Source organism: Apostichopus japonicus, chromosome 16 (genome assembly GCF_037975245.1).
Source record: "Apostichopus japonicus isolate 1M-3 chromosome 16, ASM3797524v1, whole genome shotgun sequence".
Classification (NCBI taxonomy): domain Eukaryota; kingdom Metazoa; phylum Echinodermata; class Holothuroidea; order Aspidochirotida; family Stichopodidae; genus Apostichopus; species Apostichopus japonicus.
The window spans coordinates 18,095,407-18,121,134 of NC_092576.1; the positions used below are offsets into that span (position 1 = coordinate 18,095,407).

The window sequence follows — 25,728 nt, forward strand, 5'->3', positions numbered from 1 at the left end:
TATTATTATTATTATTATTATTATTATTATTATAATTATTATTATTATTATTATTATTATTATTATTATTATTATTATTATTATTATTATTATTATTATTATTATTATTATTATTATTATTATTATTATTATTATTATTAGTATTATTATTATTATTATTATTAGTATTATAGAAAACCAGAGAAATAAGATACGACTCATAATTGAAAAATAAGGAGTAAAGTTTTAGAAAATGTATTAGAATTTCGGTCACCTTGGGGCCTTCGTTAGCAATACTTGGCAGTCGAATGAAAATGAAATGAAAATATACTAACACAATGAAAGTATGACGCTAGATAAGTGTAAGTTGCATTGATGGAATTAAAACCAAATAAACCATGACTATACAGGAAGCGGATGAATGAGCAAAGAACGGATAACTTGTTTGTAGAACTGATAGTTGTTAAGGCACTTAAGGGGTCCCAAGTCTTTGTCGAGGCCGGTGACTTAATACGAAAGATCCAATCGATTTCTTTACGTTTACGTTCAGTAGCGAGCCTGAAGTTGGGGGGGGGAGGGGGAATGCAGTGGCTGAAATTCCAACTTGATGGGTTTTGGAGCCAGAAAATTCCGACTGCTGCCTTGTACCCCCACCCGCACTACTCGTGAACGATACGGTCAGTGTTAGTCAGACATCCCATCTTTCGCGACTGCAATTTTGTTCCGAATTTTTTGCGGTACATTTGTAGCACTGGCCCTCACTTCACAAACTTATTATTCACTCTGGTAAAGCGGGTAAGCAACTGAGTTTAGTTATCTGCTTGATAGGCTACATAGACTACTAACTACAAAAGCTATGTTAATGTAACAATGGGGAAAACCTTTTTTTCAACAAATTATATTCGACGACATAGTGAATTACCCCAAAATACAGTGCTTTTTCCTAGCGCGCTTAATATTATTTTCTTGGGGGGGGGGGGGGGCTATTTATCACTCACATGTTCACTTCATTCCAACTGAGCATTGGGAATGAAATGAATACTTAAACATTTTGCAGAAAAATGTTGAGTTGACGACTGATACGATAAGTTATCAATTAAACATTTTGCAGAAATTTTTCAATTGCTCCATTGGAATGAAGTGAACAATTGAACATTTTGCCAAAAAATGTCCAATTGACGAGATAAGATATGTTGTCAATTAAACATTTTGCAGAAAATTTTTCAATTGCTCAGATGGAATGAAGTGAACAACTGAACATTTTGCAGCAAAATGTCCAATTCACGAGATATGATAAGTTGTCAATTAAACATTTTGTAGAAAATTGTTCAATTGCTCAGTTAAAGCAACTAAGAAATCCAATTTTTTTTTTTATTTTTTGTAAGATTTTATCTTGTTATCTAAACAATTTACTGAAAAATTTCACCCTATGGGGCAAAGTTTTTCTCATGTCGATGGCACTTTAAAGCTTCCGTAGATAAGCATTGAGCGTTTTTATCGTATACGTTGTACAGTAGTTTTATTAGGCGTTTTTTTTACAGTATTCAAAATCACACGAAGTTTTGTATGGTGGAGTATAAAGATCGCGAGATGCAATTTCTAAATTTGACAAGGAAAACGTGGTAAATATGACTGATTAAAGGTCAATTTTGACCAAAAATTGTAGGTCACTCACAAATTACAAGAATATATGAAATTAGAGTGCGACAGTCGGAAAAATTAGAGTGAGAGAGTCGGAAATTCGGACTGTCGCACTCAAATTTTCCAACTATCATCAGTTTTACAAAGATTAGGGGTGGGGTGTGAGACACCCCCACCCCTCTAGCGACGTCCCTGAGTGTACGTATACACACGGCACGTCGAATAATAAACGGGCGAAACTCGCAGTGTCCTGCATTACCATTGAACTTCTGAGTTCGTATATTTTTCAAGAAACCGACACGGATACATACGACAACGTATACCAATATGTAAATGTCTCTCAAGATCGGTATGTCATAGGCACCTAGATGACTGAATTTCCCAGTGAGGTAAAATTCCTCCTAGATGGTAATCAAACGGTTTAAGAATTTTACCCAAAGGTGACCATATTTTAATATGGAGCATATATGGGGCCAATACATCATAACTTTAAGCCTTCGAAATAACCTATTGTAGTTGCATATAACAAGGTTTGAACCTAACTGGAGACCAAAACTTCCCCGTATGCAACACCTTTGAAAAATAAAGAGGTGCGGGGGGGGGGGGGGGTCGGAAAGAGGATTCAAGAAAGTTTGTAATATATAGGCTTCTTAAATAGTGCAGTTCCTAAAGGGTCTACTCGTTTGTATTGGGTTTTAATGCCTTCTGAATCGCTTAATTTTCAAACAGTTTCTGTGAAGACTACTATATTTCAGTCATACTTTCTCAAGCGTGGGCACAATGCCTAAGCGTGGGCACAATAAAGTTACTGTCACACATGCATGTTAACCAAAATGTATATGTGTAGTGTATGCGGCTGCGTGCAGTACATATTTTGTCTATGTATATATGTTAATCGTAATGTCTCTTTCCCGTGTTGATAGACGGGCTATAGTATGGGGTGCCTCCTATGATAGTAAGAAACCCGTTACCATTAAGTACCATTGACGTACCCATCTGTGGCGTCGCCAAGGGGGGGGGGGGGGCTGGGGCCTGAAAAAAATCGTGCCCCCAGGTGCCCTTCCCCTTCAGATGCGGTTGTAGTGTTAAAAAAAATACTCAGACAAAAAACTTTATTTGCCTAAATAAATTAAAAACATCAATATTGGACAGATGCAAGCCCGAAAATTACTTCAAGTTGCTAAATATAGCACCAGATTGCATCTGAGGACCCTTAAAATTGATCCAAAATTCACAAAGTGGAAGGGAGAACTTTCCCCTATCACCCCTCCCACAGGACGGCATTTAACAATACACATTGTGCCTCCATAAGTAAGTGATGTTCCCCCCCCCCCCCCCTGTACTACATGAAATTGGACAGTAGTGATGGATGAAGAACCCGAAGTACATCTGTTTTTCCGTATCACATATTATTTCACAAAAATTACAAAATTTAAACCCCAATGACGTGCGGGCATAATCTATACGAATTCAATACATCACTAACTATAGGTGGTGGCGAGATCCTCAACCCTAAATGTGATAGATTTTGTGTATAACTTCTGCATATCAGTTTCCAATCTTATTTCCGAAAATTTTAATCAATAAGAAGTGCTGAATGTGAACAAATCCTAAATGAGAGTATATGCCTAGAGTCGGCGAATAAACAATTTTGGTTGTAAAATGTATACATGATATTTTTCTCAAATTGATACATATGACCTTGAATTTTACCCATCTTTTTAATTGTGTTAATGACAATGACATATGTAAAGGAGGATTTTGTAACACCTTTAGATCCAGAGATATGTGTGTTTTCCACGTCGCAAAAAGTACGCCCTCTATTCCATCTTGTTGCTAAAATGTGTTTTTTCCCTCTTTTGTTGGAGACTAGGTATTTTCCTTTATATTGTAACATGATTCAGCTAGGAGTTGATCACAATGCACAGAGTAAATTGGTAAATTTGTATAATTATATTCCAAACAAAATTGAAATAACCCTATCAATTAGACACAAGCATTTTACTGTTTTCCAAAATTATCATGGAAGTTTGATGTATTTTGCCACATTAGGAGGCTTTAAATGTATTGTCAATGTTAGTGCGATTAATTAAGTGAAAATAGCTATGGCTGTAGAAAATCGGAGGGTTGAGCGCCGTAGGCTAGGACTATATTGTAATGGACTTGTCGCAACAGAAATGTGTATGTGTTTGTGTATGGGTGAGGCGGGGGGGGTGGGGATATAATGATATTCTTTATAGCAAGTGATTTTAATGTTATGATCACAAGCTGGCTGAAAAAATATACCATAATATATCTTACAAGCATGCAGCTATTTTTTTTGGTTGGGGGGGGGGTGGTCAGGTCGACCGTTGTTTATATAGGATCAGCAAAGTCGTTGGGAGCTGGGGTTAGCATCGATGTGGGGCAGATCTCCATGCCCCTGCCCCCATATCCCACCGTGCTACTGTTTACAAACAAGTGAAAGCGAAATTTTCCAAATGTATCCATGTAAACCACAAATGAATACTTCTACAGAAAGGCTAACCTAACACAAATAAGACTATAGGCATGCATGTGTGTTTGACAAGTAATACTGATGAGAACTCCGCATAGTGCATATTTTTACACAGTACAACTAAACAAGTCTACTACAGTACTATTATAAAAGTTACCAGCGTTAGCCTTTTCACACAATAGATCTAGCGTATTTTTTCACCTTTCTAGGATTCCAGCATACGTTTTATCAAAAATCGCACCAAATCGGTAATTCACAAAATAATTACTTTGTTTTCTGAAACTTTGAGACCAAATTACCACTTGGCAACCCAATAAAATATATTTATAGGCTTCCGTGGCTTTTACACTATAATACCGCGTGAACTGTTTTAATATTAATGGGTTTTTCATACTTGGATTTTTCATTAGGACTGAATCAGCATTTTTGTAAAATCCACAGTTAATTTTCTTGTATTATTTCCTGATTGTTATTAACCGTTTTAACTTGTTAAAATAATCACTAGACTGCCTATGATATGAATCAGTGCAACGAGCAGTCAACGAATTATTGAAAACAACACATAACAAGTGAGTGAAACTGATTATCTAGCGTTTTCTGGGGTTTTATTTTGGCAAATCTAACGTTTTATTGTTACTTGTCGCTGGTAACCCTGATTATTATTATGCTAACCGTAAATGACCTTTGGCCACCCCGTACTAGTTTTTAGTGATTGACAGATCAGCTGTGCCGCAACCCATTACAACTCCCTGGTAGTACAGTAGATACTGTAGTGTAATCGCACAAAAACATCGTGTGTTATGACACATGTCACATACGTTGTACTCCCTGTCCCAGGGCAACTCCGAATATTGAGCCCATCGTTTTAAATTCTACACTTGTTGCTAGCGTCCATACTGACACGATTTTTATCGTCAACTCTTCTTCGAAATCGGGTGTTTTTCGTAAAAAGCATGCATCCTGAATTCCTGACCATCGTCGATACAATACTATATAATAATCATAACTGACCTATGAATCTAACGTAGCATTGTCACTCTAGGCTACAAACTTTGAAAAAGAAAGTTTTGGACCAAATGTACTACTAGTACGCGATTTCCGGCTGCGAATGACACATTTCCAATCCGAATTTTTTACCGGCCCGGGCAAGGATCAGATCCATAGTACGGCTCGAGTGCAAATGCGACTGGATCAATGCATCAGTTTACCCCGTGGAGAGATGATCGTCTGATAAAATCAGAGGACCTGATCTGGATCTTGTATAAAAGCACAAGTCCAAGAACAGATTTAAGAACTTAGGTAAGTGCTAATTTTCAAATTTAATCTTTATAGCAGCAAATATGCTTATATACTTCATTATTGCATACTGTACATGGTGCATATTGCTATAATTTATTTCAGGCTTTTCCAGTTACAAACATCCCCCTCCCCCCCCCCAAGAAAAAATAACAAAACAAATAACAGTTTTGGCATATATATGTCCCTGCATGGTCCAGTGTGCAGATTTTTACTCACATTTGTTGCTCTCACTATGTGTGATTGTGGGAACTAGGGACTGTGGCCCAATGGCTAGGAAAATTATTGAAGGTCAGGCTATTTTATTGAAGTTAATGAGTTTTGTCCTTTTTTACAAGTTGTACTGAAGTTTGGTAGAACAGTACCATTTTGACAAAATATTGTCAACTAAAAATTCACTTTTCAACATTGCAGCATTGATACTGACATTGGAGAAGTCCTTTCCCTCCATACATCCACATACAGTACCTCTCAGATGTGCAAGATTTCTTAACAGGGCTACACAGTCTGCATAAAGTACTAACCTCAGAAGCAATCAATCACAACAATATTGTCTTGCCTGATTGCAACTCCATTGTGGAAATAAAACCTGAAAACTTTGTCCCTTTGGTTGTGGTCAAACAGTGTGTCAATAAAGGATCATATGACACCTAGCCAGTTCCTATCACAGTGTAAGGCAGTCTATACTGCAGCAACCAACAGTGAATATATACAGTCTTCAAAAGCAGGGTTAACCACAGAAAGGGAGTAAAACTGTTGAGCAGTGGTCATGCTCTGAGGACTTACTCTTTCAATGCATGCCTTTGGATACTGTTTCACCAGGGAGCTGCTAGTAGCAGCTCCCTGGCTCATGTTATTGTGGTGTGCAGCTGAGTAAATGAAGATTTAGTTGTGCTCATTTGTCATTGTGCTCCACTTTAATGGGAAACAAAATGTGTGAAGGAAACCTAACAAATTTTAACAAATTACCAGTTTTCTGTCAGAATGTAAAGAGGATGATCCTGACAAATTGGACATTGAGCCAACTCTTTTCTCATCTCCACACAAAAGCAAGGGAAATACATCCCTACCTAATACACTTAAAAGGAACGTGAGCATGGATAATGAAATGGAAAATTTGGAAGAGGAACCAACTTTAAATAATCATACTAAAACAAAACTTTCACTGTCGTTTGAATGGGGCAGTCACTGTGAGTCACAACATCAGTACTATTTCTCCAGATACAACAAATGATTCGCTGCAGTTGTACCTTGACATAAGTTCAAATGGAAGTAGTAGCAGTAGCTTTGGTATTGCCAGAGATTTTTCTGCATCAATTTCTTCATGTGATCAAAACCTTTTTTATTCACCAGGAGTGAGAAAAAACGAAGGAGACGCAATCAAGCATTTGATCCACTGCCTATGTTCCAATCTGATTGCTGTGATGGTAGCTGTATCAAATCGCTTTCTTACGATGACCTAGAACAGTCTTTTCTAGAGGTTAGTGAAGTGAGGGAAACTGAGCTAAAGCAATTCACTCTGGACAAGATTTGGATTCATCAGGAAAGATCATGTCACACCTGAGACAAATCTTGTTCTATTTATGTAATTTGTGGGAAGATTGTATGTGAGAAAGCATTTTGTATGTTCTTTGGTATTAGTAGCAAGTTATTCAAAGATTGTCTGAAATAATTTCAAGTTGGCAAGAAAAATGCAATTCATGGCAATAAAGGCAAGAAAAGGATGAGAACAAAAACTCCATTTGCACTAGCTTGGATGAGGTGTTTATTTGAACATATTGGAGATTACATGCCCCACAAAACAGAAGTGCACCTTCCAGTGTCATACACAAAGACTTCTCTCCATGCACGCATGAATAAGGAAATGATAGAAATTGGCATTGGTGAACAAAGCATCATTTCCAAGGAATACTTTATGGAAATCTTTAGAAGAGTTCAAGATTCCTAATTATTTTATCTTGTGAATGTGCATGGATTTATGACAGTTATTGTTGCATACATTGCATGGGAAAAGGGGAATAAAATTTCAAATTCCTCATAGCTAGTAGCTTTAAATTGATTAACTAGCATGAAGACATTGATAAAGTATACTGAAACTTGTGAGGTCGAAAGTGCTGTTGTAAGACTGTTTTGCCAAAATTCAATTTCACACAAGCAATAGCTGTGTACATTACAAATGATAACTTTCAAGTACTGTACATAGTCTGCTGATCAATCACAATTGGTGGGTTTTAGCCTGGGGTGTCAAAACCACAGGCATTGCATCCTTTTATCTTTGCTGACTATGGAGGCTTTAACTTCATACAATCCAGTGACATTTAATCTGTTTAGTTAACTACATGTGCAGTCCATTAAACATTTCTTCAGAAAAATTCATGTGTCTCTATTGTTAGCTTCAGCTTCAGCAAGCACAAAGACTGTACTGTACATACTGGAGAGAATACACCTCACAGCTAGTGTGCCACTAAAGCTGCATTATCATTCCTTAAAAAACATTAGAATTATTGTCAAAAATTTTGATTTAAAGAAGTTCTAAAGGACATGTTACATAAGTTTGATTGCAACCTCCACTCAAATCAGGAGTAAAAGTGCTTTCTGCTGAAATGTCAATGAACAACTCCCTTAGATAGTGACATTTTCAGAAAGTTCCCCCAAATATGCCAGAAATTAAAATATGCTTACCTTTGGTCAAACTTCTTTAATTGTTTTAATTTCCACCTTTGAGGACATTTACCTCAACTGTCCGGGAAAATGATTAGGGTCTTATTTCCAAACATCCCTATCAATTGGTCTAATAAATAACATGAGAAGATGTTGTACAGCTTTACTTGTTCTTTTCTCAATAGCAACTCTAAACACCCTATACTCCTTTAAAGGAATTCTCTAAAGTACCTAAAAGAATGCTTAACTTTAGTTATAATTAGTAACAAAATTCAACATGCTCATTGCATTATTCTATGGGTATTCATAAAAACAACATGGTTCAAATTGACACAATTAAACTCTATCACTAATCACTACATAACTTTTTCTTGATTAGGTTAAGCAGTTCAATTTTACACCATTGTGTGAAGTAAAACTTATACTTTAAATGCTTAATTAAAGTATTTCAACACTATATTTTTCTAGACGACTGAGTTTACTGTGGGTGGTACTTGAAAGAGGTAGCGGAAAGAACAAGGAGTGGAAAGAAAAATGAAGAATGCCGACAATTGCAAGAAGTTTATCTTAATCATCTTAAGTGAGTCAAAATATTTTACTAATTTAGAGTTAAAAGTTGATGTCTGCTTTCCTTTTTGAATCCTTGCAGAAGTCAAAAGCAATAGAAAGACTATCTATTCCTTCAAGTCCTCTATATGTGTGGGTGTGTCAGTGATGCTCCTAGTTAACACTTATGTCTTTCAAAAACTTTCTTGAACTACAAATTGGATATAGTAGCCCTAACTAAGATGATAAACCCTAAAGTTCAGAGAAAGGTCATTGGATCGGTCTCAATTTTTCGTAACAAGTAACTAAAATGGCAGAAAATGAGATAGCCTGGGTCTTTTCTGGCCCTACTTTGAGTGTGCTCTATATTCACAAGCAAAGGCATGTTTGAGTTTTACTTTCCATAGGATCCTTGCCCAGTAGTAGTTGTACGGGAAAAGTGCAAAAAAAAAGTCAAGCGGGTGGTACGTTTTATGAACAGCGCCCTCAAACTTAAGAAATCTCACTTCTGGCCCTAATTGGGGGTCCATTTTGGGCCTGTGGGTATATTTCAATTTTTTTTAATACCATTTTTTCAGGAGCGTATTGCTCCTATTTTTAGAAACTCAAGTAAAAACGTTGTGTATTTTGTGTTATCTACTCAAATTTATGACTCGAAAATTGCGAAAATCACCTCGTTCATATGTATGAAAATGCTTGCACAAGCCGATTTGAGTAATTCAAATGACAACAACTTCTTAGCATTAGCATACAGGTGCTTAACAATTAAGAGGGTGGTCCACTAGCATAAGGGCTACCAATAAACTGCATTTCCAGGGTCATATGCCGAACGATGTCTGTGAACAGCACCCTCAAACATCACATTTTACAAATATTTTGGGCTATTTTGGGCATTTCAAGGTCAAATTTGGTCACAATTAAAAGTTTTATTTTTGGTTTTCAATACAAACTAGTAAGATATGTATAGTTATGATGCAAAGAATGTGCTAAAACATATTTTATATAAGTTATTAATGCTCTGGAGGGCAGCTTAAAGTGGCATATATGAGAGTTATATCAGCCCTACAGAAACATGCTTGCGAGGGCAAACAGTGGTAACATTATATCTTCATTCAAGGAGATCATGCTAACAACATTAAAAACTATTGAAATGTATTAAAAGGGTTCTGTCTAATACTCTTTGGCTCCCACCCCCCCCCCCCCCTAACACCCTCCCCATAGTGCACTATGCATATTTGTATACATGCATACAGTATGTGACTGACTTCTACTGCAAAGAGACTGCATAAACATGCATTCAAGGTATACTGAATTATTGGTATGGTCCACAGTGTGCACTATATATGTGTGTACATGTTCAGTACAGTGTTATTTTACACCAAGTACTATTAAATACACACTGTCCAAAATAATGAACAGTATACACACTGTACATGTATTTACTGGTTAAACATTCTTTTTAAATTATTGAAAGTCTTTTAATTTATTGAATTAGCAAAAGAATTATACACTACATTGCAAATATTTAAAAAGACATTGAAATATGCACTATGCACTATACTGTATATGTGTGTACATGTTCAGTACAGTGTTGTTCTACACCAATTACTATTAAATAAACACTGTCCAAAAACATGTACAGTACACACTGCACATTTATGTACTGGTTAAACATTCTTTTTAAATTATTGAAAGTCTTTTAATTATTGAATTAGCAAAAGCATACACTAAATTGCAAATATTTAAAATGATATTGAAATATGCACAGTATTGAATGGAATGACCAGTACACAGTGTGTACTGTACATGATTGTGGACAGTGTGTATTTATTTAGTGCTTGGTGTAAAAATAACACTGTACTGAACATTTACACACATATATAGTGCACACTGTATGTATGCACTGGTTCACATTCATATTCTAATCTGATATAGGGTTGGGTAGAGGATGTGGGTGGGAGGGGGTGAGTTACATGCATACAGACAATTTGAAGCAGAAGATTACCTTACCAAATAATTCAGTATACCTTGAATGCATGTTTATGCAATCTCTTTGCAGTATTAAAATTCAGTCACATATGCATACAAATCTGCATAGTGCACTATGGGGAGGGTGCTGGGGGGGGGGGGGTGAGAGGGAGTCAAAGAGTACTAGACAGAACCCTTTTAATAAATAACATTTCAATAGTTTCTAATGTTGTTTTACATGGTCTCCTTGAATGAAGATACAATGTTACCACTGTTTGCCCTCGCAAGCATGTTTCTGTAGGGCTGATGTAACTCTCATGAGCCACTTTAAGTTGATTGCTAGGCGGGGTTGTAACCTAGCAACGAAAAAGTTTCAAATTTTTTTTTTGCCCAATTTCATCCTTTGAGACATATGGAGGGCACCATATCAGTTCCAGGCGATTCTAAGAGGGTCGACGTGGAATCGACCCAAAAATCTGTTGATTTGGCATGGATTGACCCATATATCATTTACATTATTTCTCAAATGATATTGGATCAAAACTCAAATCAATATTTCTTATCTGATATCGTAAACCCTGTATCAGTTAAGAGTTTATTTTGTATCATAATATGTTCTATTTTTACTAGGTCAAAAGGAGAGCAGTAACATCTTGCCCGCACTAAGGCGTGCCAGGTTTCTTTGGAACTGAATACCCTTATAGTCGATGGAATGGACCAATCAAAGACTGATCTGCCACATTTTGTCCAGAGTGAAAAGGATGTAAAACATCCACATCCACATAACAGGTCAGTACTATATTATCATGGAGGTCTGTTTTACCTCCATGGTATTGTGAAGTGACCTAAGAGTGCACAAGACGGAAAGTGTTTATGTCATTATACGTGTAAACATCACGTTTTCTGGTTTCCGAGAAATTGTAATCCTACAGTATGAAATTGTAATGTCATGTTGGTGTATAGTACAGTATGTATGTGCGTGAGCAGTATGAGTGTGTGGGTGTTTATACAGGGTGTTTGTTTGTATGATGCCTTGTTTTACAACACAATGTCTCAAGAGGGGAAGCTTGATTATCTTCATAAATAGTATAAGGATGGACACCTAAGGTTACAAGAAGTCTAGTGTTCCTATTGTTTTGGTTGAGGTCAAATCAATTCTGTTCTTTATTTTGTTGTTCTGATAAAGATTATGGCCTTAGTATCCATCAAATATTATGTGACTGTTTTGTTTGTTTGTTAAAGCACATAGTAGGTTAATTATCAAACTTTATTTAATAGCAGAAAACAAGTAATAACAACCTCTTTATCATACATGTCAATGAAGTAGTATATATTCATTCTTCTCTTTCTTTTCAGGTGTCCTAATTCACACTAAAGGTCCATGTGACAAGTTTGCATATATGTTATGACTGATCTGAAGCATATCCAACATGATTCAAACATGACCATTACATGCAATTTGTGGACACTAGTGAAGCACAAGGATACTCTTGGGAAGGATTTGTTTTTGCAAATGGATAATTGTTACAGGGAGAATAAGAACCGCTATCTTCTGTCCTTCTGCCCTTCTGCTCCTTGCTTTTAGAGTTGAAGATCTTCAGAGTGGTGATATATATAAATGTTATAACTTTGCTAAAGAAGTTATTGAAGTATCTGACTATATTCAAGTTGGGAATATAGCAGCCGTAAACCTCATTGATTCAAGCACACGACCATACTTTGGAGAAGTCACTAAAATTTAAAAGGATGAGGTTATTTTACATTGGATGAAGGGATCCTGGACTGGAGACTGGAAACTGCTAGACTGTGGCCAAGGAAGAAATAAGCAGCCATACACACCATCAGTTTCTTTCCATTCCTTAATGTTTTCCTTATTTTCTTGCAACAACTTGTGTAAAAGAAGATATGTAGTTTTGAGAAACACACACAATTTTGTTGGTGTATTGCTACACTTAACTGGTTGGGGCGTACTGGTACGCCCCAAAGATATATACAATTTATCATAGGGGTGTATTTCTACTCTAAACTGGTTGGGGCGTACTGGTACGCCCAAAAGATATATACAATTAATCATAGTGGTCTATTGCTACACTTAACTGGTTGGGGCGTACTGGTACGCCCCAAAGATATATACAATTTATCATAGTGGTCTATTGCTACACTTAACTGGTTGGGGCGTACTGGTACGCCCCAAAGATATATACAATTTATCATAGGGGTGTATTTCTACTCTAAACTGGTTGGGGCGTACTGGTACGCCCCAAAGATATATACAATTAATCATAGTGGTGTATTGCTACACTTAACTGGTTGGGGCGTACTGGTACGCCCCAAAGATATATACAATTTATCATAGTGGTCTATTGCTACACTTAACTGGTTGGGGCGTACTGGTACGCCCCAAAGATATATACAATTTATCATAGGGGTGTATTTCTACTCTAAACTGGTTGGGGCGTACTGGTACGCCCCAAAGATATATACAATTAATCATAGTGGTGTATTGCTACACTTAACTGGTTGGGGCGTACTGGTACGCCCCAAAGATATATACAATTTATCATAGTGGTATATTGCTACACTTAACTGGTTGGGGCGTACTGGTACGCCCCAAAGATATATACAATTTATCATAGTGGTATATTTCAACACTTAACTGGTTGGGGCGTACTGGTACGCCCCAAAGATATGTATATAATTAATCATAGTGGTGTATTGCTACACTTAACTGGTTGGGGCGTACTGGTACGCCCCAAAGATATATACAATTTATCATAGTGGTCTATTGCTACCCTTAACTGGTTGGGGCGTACTGGTACGCCCCAAAGATAAATACAATTTATCATAGAGGTGCATTTTTATACTTAACTGGTTGGGGCGTACTGGTACGCCCCAAAGATATATACAATTTATCATAGTGGTGTATTGCAACACTTAACTGGTTGGGGCGTATTGGTACGCCCCAAGGATAGAACTTATTACAAGTAGAGGTGTATTGCTACACTTAACTGGTTGGGGTGTATTGGAAAGCCCCAAAGATACAAAAAAAATTGTACAATATATCCATTTTGCCCCAAAATGACTATTTATCAAAAAATACTTGTATTTTATGTTCGCTTTGGGAAAATCATACCAAAAATAATCATATATTAAATTTTTGCTATGTTTTGTCAACTTGATTGATAAAAATCTTTGCTTTTGTTAGTAAGTGATGGTTTATTCAAAATTCAGTGAATGTTATGGCTAAATTGCTTAATTTGTTAGTATCTGTAACAGCAAACTCTTTTAAGACATCTAATCCACCAGAATAGAGATAAAATGTTTATGTCTGCTCGTTTTACTATGAATTAACAAGGTAACACTGTTGTGTTAAATTATTCCATGTAAATGGCTATGTATCCTGCATTTCTGAATAAATGTATATTTACAGAATTTTACAAATAAAGAAATGTTACATGCAAATAAATGAGAAAATACGCAACATATTTCAAATGTCATATTTTTCATGTACTTATACAATGCAAAAACCAGGCCTTGGTTAACAGACCACATTTCAACGTAAAAGGGTTGAATTCACTCGTACATCTTTCATTTTTCAGCTTTTACTTGGAGAAAAAGTGAAAAGTCATATTTCCTTAATTACCCAAATGTTTCCTAGTCTCTTATTGTTTATTTCTGGAGCAGCCGCTTTTTGTAAGATCATGTTTATTCATCCACTCGTCGTTGACGTTTTGTTTACGAATTCTTCGCACCTGCCTTATAGCGTGGTCAATAACATCCATGGCAACCATACATACGATACTTGAAAAAAAAAAAAACAGATCAACAGATCGATGGTAACAATAAACATTGATGAATCCGAGCCGATTTATTGATGACGACATTAAAACAAAGCAGGGTAATCTTAATTTATCTTATCACATGATAATATGTGCGAGTAATGAGTCAGAGAGGGAGAGAGAATGTAGAGAATCATCTTTATGGTGTACGTCAGAGCCAGGGCCGTAGCTTAGGTGGGGGAATGGAGGAGGGGTGGAATGGTACAAGGGAACGTGCGCACCCTACCCCACACAAATAAAAAAAATCATATTTCTTTCCCATTGGCTTACATTTCGCAACACACGCAAGCAGCCTTGTACACTGGAAATATTTAAACTTGTATTATTTAGTTCAAATGATGGAAATAGAAGCGCCGTTTCTCATATCTACAAACACTCGAGAGATGGCTCAGTCAGCCACCCTAGTTTAAGATATTCTGAGCTTTCTATTACTTCTTCAACGTCAGTAGGCCAGTTTGTGTCTCACGTTCAATGCAAAGAGTTTACATGCAGAAGGCCAGTTTGTGTCTCAAGTTAAATGCGATGAGTTTACAGTAAGAAGGCCAGTGTGGGTATTATGTTCAACCCAAGGAGTTTACAGTTAGAAGGCCAGTTTGTGTCTCACGTTCAGTGCAAGGACTTTACAGTCGGAAGGAAGGTTTGTGTCTCATGTTTGAAAGAATTTTCTGGTAGCCCTAATAATTTTCTCTATAAAACGATCAATAAATTTTCAAACCTGTTGTCAAAGTATGAGAACGCTAACGTTGCATTTGACCGAGAAACGATTTTTTAATCGTTAAGGATGGACATTTCAAATATAAATTGAACAGTAACAAACGTGACGTCATCTTCGCAAATGCAGATTGCGACATAACCCACACTCTGTACAGTACCGACAGTAATCACAACGAAACACGCGTTTTTATGCAGATAAATTTTTTCCTTTATTTTCGGTGACATTTCTTATAATTTTTCGCCGGTGCCTTTCAATCATAAGGTCCCCGGCTCGAGTCACTCCAATAGTAAAGTATGTCGTGCAGTTACAGAGTTGTTGACAATTGACAATTCATAATCATGGACGTTAAATATGAATGTAAGAGACTGACTTCGGTCAGCTTGCGGCTTTGATAAGCCAATGAGGCTTCTTCGCGAGTTCCTGCTTGAAGAGGGATCTAAAATACATACATACATACATACACACATACATACATACATACGTACATACATAAGTTTGAAATGTTTTTAAAAACTCCTTAAGCCGCCATTTATGTAGTAGATCGGTGGTTTCGTGGTCTTTGTGTAACACAAGATAAGTTCGAACAGCAGACTCTTCGTTGTTTACATTGCGATGTCCAGCTCCAATGCGAAGAATGTTCGCATGTAGGCTACTCTAACATTTACAATCGGACAGTTCTGCGAAGCCTAAGCTTCTCGGTACTAAATTCTGCCCTGATATCGATTCCGCCAAAATTCATCTTTTGGTGTTCCGAATACTTTTCAAGTTTTCTTTTACTGTAAAGTTGATCCGTTAATTTTAATTCAGCGATTTCGAAGAACAGTTTTATGAACTGGTTTGAGTGTGAGAGTGGATTATGTGCAACGCTATGTACGTATACCAACTGGGCATGGTATAGTGATTTGAGTGTGAAAGTGTATTATGTGCGATATGTACGTAATATATAATAGGCAATCACCTGTGCGTGTACAAGCGAGAGTGTATTTGCTGAGGAAATAGGATTGCTAACTTCAAGTTGCTCGTTTTGCCGATTTGCCTGCACTACGTCAATCACCAAATTGATACGTTCGAACAAACGGTGCCTTTGGTGAGAAACTTTTGAATTTGAAAACCAGATTTCTACAAGGAGAAACCGTCGAATGAGGACAATTTTCACATGGTAAGAAAGAGAAAAAGAAAAATAAATACTACAGGGACACTGTATCAAAATCTCCCACCAGACAATTCCTTTAACGCAAGGAGTTTACAATCAGTAGGCCAGTTTGTGTCTCACGTTCAATACAAGGAGTTTACAGTCAGAAGGCCAGTGTGTGTCTTACGTTCAAGGCAATGAGTTTACAGACAGAAGGCCAGTTTGTGTCTCATGTTAAAGGCAAGGAGTTTACAGTCAGAAGGCCAGTTTCTGTCTCACATTCAACGCAAGGAGTTTACAGTCAGTAGCCATTTTGTGTCTTACGTTCAATGCAAGGAGTTTACAGTCAGTAGGCCAGTTTGTGTCTCACGTTCAATGCAAGGAGTTTACAGTCAGAAGACCAGTTCGTGTCTCACGTTCAATGCAATGAGTTTACAGTCAAAAGGTATGTTTGTGTCTCATGTTCAATGCAAAGAGTTTACAGTCAGAAGGCCAGTTTGTGTCTAATGTTAAAGGCAAGGTGTTTACAGTTAGAAGGCCAGTTTGTGCCTCATGTTTATCAACTCATAGAATGGAATATGGTGCTCTTGGGGCACACGACACGCTGCTTTTCTAATGTTATGCGTCAAGGGTTATGATACTGAATAATATATTTAGATGGATAACAATATATAATATAATATTATATACGAATGCACATAAATATAGTTCACTTGGCAAACCTCCAGTGGTAGATGTTTTGGCACGGTGACGTGGTCCAAGTGGAGAATATGCCCCTTTTTGAGACATTTTTTGACGATAAAGCACGATAAGTGGCAAAATGGTGTTATACTTTGCAACTTTTAAAGTAACTTCTGTGATGCGCTTGAATATATGTTCTACTTGTTTTCCACAAATACAGTATCAGCAAGGTTTTTTTTCGTCTGAATTATTGGTGACTGTCCAAAATCAAGATGACAATGAGCCCCCAAGGACCGTTCAAAATCAAGCTGGTCAGGAGCCCCCAGGGACTGTCCAAAATCAAGATGGCCATGAACCCCCAGGGACCGTCCAAAATTAAGATGGCCATGAGCCTTCAAGAACCGTCCAAAATCAAGATGGCAATGAGCCCCCTGGGTGCGTTCAAAATCATACTGGGTTTAAGCACCCAGGAACTGTCCAAAACCAAGATGGTCATGGTCCACCAGTGACCGTCCACAATCAAGATGGTCATAAGCCCCCTGGGTGCCTTCAAAATCATGATGGCTTTGAGCACCCAGGGACTGTCCAAAATCAAGATGGCAATAAGCCCCCTGGGTGCGCTCAGAATCATGATGGCTTTGAGCCCCTAGGGACTGTCCAAAATCAAGATGGCCATGAGCCGTCAGGGACTGTCCAAAATCAAGAAGGTCATGAGCCCCCAAGGACCGTTCCAACTCAAGATGGTCATAAGCCCCCTGGATGGTTCAAAATCATGATGGTTTTGAGCACCCAGGAACTGTTCAAAATCAAGATGGCCATGAGCCCCCTGGGTGCGTTCAAAATCATGATGGCTTTGAGCCCCCGGGGATTGTCCACAATCAAGATGGTCATGAGCCCCCGGGGACCGTCCAAAATCAAGATGGCCATGAGCTCCCAGTGACCGTCCAAAATCAAGATGGTCATAAGCCCCCTGGGTGCCTTCAAAATCATACTGGCTTTAAGCACCCAGGAACTGTCCAAAACCAAGATGGTCATGGTCCACCAGTGACCGTCCACAATCAAGATGGTCATAAGCCCCCTGGGTGCTTTCAAAATCATGATGGCTTTGAGCCCTAGGGACTGTCCAAAATCAAGAAGGCCATGAGCCGTCAGGGACTGTCCAAAATCAAGATGGTCATGAACCCCCAAGGTGCGTCAAAAATCAAGATGGCTTTGAGCCCCCAGGGATCATTCAAAACCAAGAAGGCTATGAGCCGTCAGGGCTGTACACTGTAGATAGATCAATGGGATGATTAAGGTATACGTATTCAACACTTGTTAATGTGTGCCAAGAGACATTTTCCACCTTTAAAGGCATTATCATTTTTATTTACACTTTTGAGTGCACAATCTGAGATTGGTATCATTTTGGTTGTGTTTTAAATATGATAATGCAATAAAATTTGTTCAGTAACTGCAACTGAAACTAAATATAACATTACACTTTCGCACACTTGCGATGTCAGTTTCAATGTTAACTGTAGTCTATACTATTGTATACAAAAGGATTGTCACCTTGACTAAACACGTGCCGTCGTTGTTTTATTTGCTGTCCACCGCATTCTACGTAACCCGTGACACAATAGCAACCAAATACTTCATTGCTTTCGGGTTTTAATGCATTGTGCTTCCAGATAACGATAATGTATGGAACGCGAAAAGGACCACAACATATGATGATGTTAATGATGATCTAATTTTATACGATCATGTACTGAAAACTTATGATCATGTACTAAAAATACACGATCATGTACTAAAAATTTACGATCATGTACCAAACATATACGATCATGTACTAAAAGTATACGATAATGTTCTAAACATATACGATCATGTACTACAACATACGATGTACATCAAAACAAATACGATTATGTACTAATAATGTTATGTTCAAAAAAAGTGGCGTCTGCATACGCGTATGTATATTCATATGTGGCGTTTGCAAACGCGTATGAATATTCAGTATAAACTCACTAAGAACCACTAGGGGCGGAGCTTCGGTATCAACTTTGATATTCCTAGGGGTACGGTACTTTGTAATCAACGGGTACCGGTAGCATACTATATTAGTAATTTGAAGTGTGTGATATTCACTGAGGATTGGCTGTAATAATACTTAATAGCTATGTGTATGAATAGTTAGCAGACCGTGAAAATTGTTTTGCCATTTGAACGTACGTACGTTTGGAACGTATACATTATACTACATGTGCGTACGACTGTACACTAAGTAACAAATAGTATTAAAGGCAAAGCACATTAAACGGCGATCAAATACGATTTTAGAAATTTGCTTCATTATAATTATACTGTCTCAATTCACGAGAATCATGGATGATATAATTGAGTCTCTGGAGCTTGAAAACACCGAGCAAGTGAAGGAAAATTTCCGCAAAGAAAGGGTAGGTCTACCCTAAACATAGGCGTAGGAGGCGAGGGTGCTGGGGGGGGGGGCTGCAGCCCCAACCATATATTATGGTAAGAAATCGGGCAATATGCTGAGCATTTTTCGGGCACCTACTGAAAGAAGAATAATTTGCAATGTGTTTTTCTATAATGCTAAATGCTAAATAAATGATGGTTGCTACTTCAGTCAAAATTGGATGCAATTTTTTATGTATGCTTTACAATTACAATGCGGGTTTTTCGGACGCTTGCGCGGGTTTGGGTGTTAGAATGCAGGTCCAACCCGCGAATTGCGGGGTCAGTTGAGAACTCTGTAGTAAGTGTGGAGAAACTGAAAAAGCAGTGCTCTGAAGGTGTTTTATAATACTGCACATAGAAAGCTAATGCTAGTGCTAGCTTAGCCTAAGACTAGGCTCAAACTCAAAGACCCATATCTCTCGTGCACAAAAGAATTACATGGCCCAGGTCACTTAATTCTCTATTAAGGTCCATTGGTGCCAACTGTGCCATATTCATCAATCACACTGACCAGTATTATAGGCAGTTTTCTTTTTTTTTTTAATTCCAAAGTAACCTAGCATAGCCTATGCATTTGCCTATATCACATCACATCAGATTCAATGTTGTTGGTCATTGGCCATTTCATCGCTCAAATAAAACTATAGTCCATCAAATGCCCAAAAGGTCCTAATTGGTATAAATGCCTCTACAGTTGTAACAAAAACAAGAACAATTGACGACATGCAGATTGCTAAACTAGAACTAGTAGTACATACTAACTTGTTAGTAAAGTAAACTCTGTACCGTAGGCATTGTCTTAGGCCTTAAAGTTAAAGTTATGCGCCTTATGCTCAGTATAGGCCTAGTTATGATATGCTCACTAGTTACAACTGAAGTAACATCCTTCTTCCTAATTCCCAAGGATAACCTAATGCGTTTCAAAGTTGTTACGCCTATATCTAGCATATCTGCCATTTCCTTATTGGTAAAGCCCATTTTAACAAACTCCTGTATTCGTTTTTCTGTAGCATCTTGGGAATCCATTTCTTATAGCTAGTAGTACTAGTAGTATTGTTTTATTTTAAAACTTCCGCGTAGGCTAAGTAAGGCAGGCCTATACACATACTTAAGCTAGGCTATCCCTAACATTACATGTATTATTATTTCGACGAAAGTATATGACTACGTACGTTTCGACTAACCGTCGTACCAAGGAACAAAATAATAGCTACCCCGTGTATTCATCCAATATAAGCACCGCCCATATATGAATATTCACACGCGTATTCAAACGACAAAAATGGATATTCATACGCCACTTTGTGTTTGTAACTTGCGCTTTTTCATCATCATCACAAGTTTGCAGTACATGATCGTATATGTTTTGATGTACATCTTACGTTTTTAGTACATCATCGAATGTTTTGATGTACATCTTAGTTTTTTAGTACATCATCGCATATGTTTTGATGTACATCTTAGTTTTTTAGTACATCATCGTATATGTTTAGTACATGATAGTAAGTGTTTAGTACATGAACGTATAAAATTAGATCATCATAAACATCATCATATGTTGTTGTCCTTTTCGCGTTCAATAATAATGTACCACGGTTGTATGTTACATTACTATTACACATTCGCAACGTAAGCACGGTTTTCACAAATTGGCAGGTTATACTGAGTGCGAGGACAACATTCATTATGGCTGGTAAGCTTGTAAATTTAGTAAATTTGACTCCTTTATGACTATAATATCGCAAGACTGTTAATAATAGCTGAAGAAATCAAGCGTAGTTATTTACTTATGATACACAACGTATATCACTAATATTGTAGATATCGTACATAATACACGCGGCTAGGCCTGTATAGGGCGTTGCCAAAACACATACAGTACACATTTGGTAACGTAACAAATTATATACTAAACGGAATGTGCGAGTTAGGCTACAGAACAATAGTTAAAAATATTGGCATCACTATGCTACCGAGCCTAGCCTAGGAGTAGGAGGACCGCGATACAAATTACAGATCGACTACACTTTAATATTGAAAAACGGTGGAATTTTTAGTGCAAGAATATTCAGGGTAAGTAAGTTTTTGAGTAAATTTTGTGTCGCCTTTTTGGTTGTCATAAAAAGTAACACTGCATTTGGTTTCTAAGACGGAACAACATGTTTGATCGTCAGTGTGTAATCTCCGGTTTTGAACCCTAGAATTGAAAAGCAAGTTATAACTGAATGATTCCGTTTAATATCATAATTAGACTATAAACAAACTAAACCTCTTCCTTATGCTAATTTCCGTTCTTTTAACGAGACAGTAAATGCAACATTAACATGCCTGTTGAATTGATTTTATATATACAACCTCATTTACATATCTTACTCATTGTTTGAGAAGTTGGCTTGCCCGACAGTGATGTATATGAAATGTGTCTAAAGCAAGCACACACATGTCATTTTTTATTGCTGAAGTGTATTTAATACACCCCTTACTGTATACAGTGAAAGGAAGGCAAAGCGAACATTTGGTTTGATATGGGAAGGCACTGTAGGCCCTAGTGGTGTTTAACATATTTGGACTCTGTCACATTAGCTTGGAAATCATGCAGGCCAATAACCATTCGTGTTGGTTATTATCAAGAATCCACCATCAATGTCTCCATATTATGAGACTAATAATATATATATGGGTCATTCAGTGTCAAATCACGGATGGCTGTTGCTACACCCTCTCCAAAAATCCCCAAATTTGTTGTATGATTGGATCACTATTAAATAAGCATATTCTGAAAATTCTGAAAATTTCAGTTGCATTGCTTTACAATTGGCCGATTTATCACACTTTGAAATTCCGCAATTTGTCGCCACCATGGCATTTTGGCATTTTCTTGACTTTTGAGGTCTCATTTCTCAGCAGTTAAACATTCTACTACCTTTCTATTACAGATGCCTATAGAGTCTATCCCATAAAACAGGAAAATTAAAATTTAGGCTACAAAAATGTTGTCTTGTGGAGTACAGCCAGAAACCAATCACAGCTTAAACAAGACTGCACCACCCTACTCGTTTTACCCCTGTTGAGTAGTAACATTCCAGATCCAGATCCAGGTCAACTTAAAAGTGTCAAAATATTCGATTTTTGTACTTTTCACTAAAAAGTGTGCTATTTTTAGTGATGAATTGCTCCTAAACCATTGCTTCAGGGTACTTGATTCTTTCAGAAGTTATTATGTCTAGTACAAACATTACAAAATAATGATAAGAATGCTTTCCTATAAAATTTTTGCAAGTTGTGCAACTCTAAAGTTGCTATTTAATGCTGCGATTCAGCATGAGGTAGGGGTTTTGATGCCAATTTTTTACCAAAGTAAAATTTGAAATTGTAAAAAAAATCTGATAATTTTTTTCTGGAAGAGATATAGTTCCACCCTGTTTGTACAAAAAATTTCAGGAGGGTGTTTTGCCTTATTTTGAAATGAAAAATCCTCAAAATTTGGGATTTTTACAAAAAACTGTTTTGCCTGTTTTGATGTTCCATGTGCTTTGAGCCTGGGTATTGTAATGTACTTCAAGGTGATTCAATTCAATACTGTTCAGTTTTGAATTTCATATAAAAAAACACTATTTGCAATGTACTTGTTTGCTCCTGGTTGAATTCATTAAGTTAGAAGACTTATAAAATAAATTTCAACCAGTACATACATATGTATGTACAGTGTGTACAGTACATACACTGTACTGGGTGTATATGTACGGAGTGCCATGTGTGCCAGAAGACTATGTTTAAACCTAACACTAATATACACACTGTACATATACACCCAGTACAGTGTATGCACTGTACACACTGTACATACATGCATGTACTGGTTGAAATTCATTTTATAGTAAAGCCTACTTTTTCAACCAATTGTAGATCCGGCTTTAGGAATCACAAATGATTTTCGAGTTGGTTAGCATTATGTTTGATCCCTAGAGTAAGGCAAAATATGTCACAAAAACAGAACTAGTATTGTTCGATACAGGTGTCAAACGCCCACAGTGAAATTACGACCTTCCTTACCGGTTTCGAACCTCTGGACATACAATCAGCGTCCATGGCCTAGTTGGTTAGGGTGTCCGCGTACAGAGCGAGAGGCTCGGGTTCGAATCCCGGTGGAGGCTGGAAGTTTTTCACTGTTCTGGATTTTCCTTCTCATTATGTCTTCATTTATATGTATATATATATGTATAAATATATATAAATATATATATATATATATATATATATGTATATATATATATGTATATATATATAGGAATAACGGAAACATTGTTAAACAACTATGCTGCATTTAGAGAAAGGCTGGATCGAGTGAGATACAATAATTGAATTAGGTAAGTGATTGGAAGTAAAAGAGCCAATGTTTGGTTTTTGCAGAGCTTTCGAGCAAAACTAGCTCTTCTTCAGTGCATGATCAACGAAAGTGACAAGGAGTAGCAGGAATTGAAACTGTTTTATAGAGAAGATGTCGGCATGGTTGTAAAGGCAAAGCGACTTACTGATTTCTGCTGAATTGGGCAGAAGTTTTAGAATATTTTTTTTTGTATATATATATATATATATATATATATATATATATATATATATATATATATATATATATATATATATATACATATACATATATATATACATATATATATACATATATATATATATATATATTGCCTTCTCTTACCATTTCCACTACGCTTTTCTTTGTATACTTTCAATACATAATTGTCTATACAAATTGATCCAAAGGCCCAGACATTCTTCACTGTGACTGGTCATTGGAATTATGGGGAAATTATAATCTGCTAGTTCATCGGATACTCTCTTCACCATACAACGCAACCAGACACCTTTTTGTGTTTACAAATTACTCACAGTACTTACCAATCAAGTGCATTCACCTCGTTTTTGAGATAGTCTACAGATTTTGATGTATTCTGTAGTCTGTTCCGCTCTACCTTGGGTGACTTTCTAAGAATAAAGTAAGCTCATCACCTTGGTACACAATATATATATATATATAGCCTAGCCTATGTGTAGTATAAATACAATAATAAGCCTAAGCTGGTGCAACATTCGGTTGCTAAGTCGATTTGCATGGTATGGCTACGGTCAGGTATTTCCCCTCATTAACAACGACGGACAATTATATATGATATGGTTTTTAATATCTATATAGTTTGCTTTCCCCAAAAACTAAACAATGTCAGCGTACTCTTTGTTTCCATTTAAAAAGAAAAGAAAAAAAAACACAAATTATATGAAAAAACACATAGATATCAATATTATATTTTTTATTGAGAATGTGATAAATCCTGCTCAGACAAGTATAGTCAGACTGGCGCAATACAGCTCCTAGCCAAAGAAAGGGGTGATGCTGGGCTGGTGTATTGTTGATGGCAAATGCTCGATGCGTGTAAACAGTCAACAACAATGACACGTATTTATCCATTACTAGTGAATGATGTCGTTGATAATACACCAATGAAAACTGATAATGGCCATTGACGTATCTCGTGGGCGGTAGCTAGTTTTTGAATAACGGTTCTTTCACAATCTGCACGTCTCATCAAACAACCAAAGATTAATAAAAAATAACAAGATTGATTCTAAAAAGCATTCGAAAGAACGAGAAAATAGAACTACTCTGGGCGGACTCTGCACCCTATTTCTTCATTAGTATTATTATTGTATGCGTTCGAATATCATTGTAAATTACACATTCAACTTTGGTTATTAATATAAAGCGAGTCACACAACAAACACTGACAGGTTCACCACAAATGAAGGACACAACTATATAAAAAAAACATTACTCAGTCTGTCTGGCGAAAGACAAGATTGAGTGTTGCTAATTTTGCAGTGTGTGTGCAACTGATTCAAGTTGTCTGTGTACTATATATGTGATCAGAAGAAATAAACCAAAATTGTTAGCAAACTGCTTATCCACTTAAAAGTGTAAGAGAATGTGTAAAAGTAAGGGTGCCTGAAGAGTCGATCCTAGAAGAATCTTGCTGAAAAACAAGTGGTATATGACATTGTGCATTTTACTAAGTCTAAGTTTTATCTAAAGAAATTAAACTTTGTTTATTACAGTGATAAATTGTACAAATGAATTCCTGAATTGAAAAAAAACCTGGATGCTATCTGATTTTTTTTTTACAGGATTGGGTTAACTTTAGTTTTAAAATTGATTGTGTTTCCTTCAAAACGAGTTTAATAACACATCACTAAAACAGAGGATATATATCATTAGAAATCACGAAGCATTTCTAAA

General features: G+C 36.8%; 1 protein-coding gene across 6 annotated transcripts in view; it reads left to right on the forward strand.

The window, feature by feature from the left end:
* Positions 1-985: 985 nt before the first annotated feature.
* LOC139982714 (serine/threonine-protein kinase Nek3-like) overlaps positions 986-25,728 on the forward strand; it is a 65,403-nt gene continuing 40,660 nt past the window's right edge. For 2 of the 6 annotated variants that reach the window (XM_071995785.1, XM_071995786.1), the window contains exon 1: positions 20,232-21,117. In XM_071995785.1, the coding sequence (XP_071851886.1) occupies positions 21,111-21,117 (7 nt within the window). In that variant the 5' untranslated portion in view covers positions 20,232-21,110. The other 4 variants (XR_011798300.1, XM_071995784.1, XR_011798301.1 and 1 more) reach the window with 4 other exon arrangements.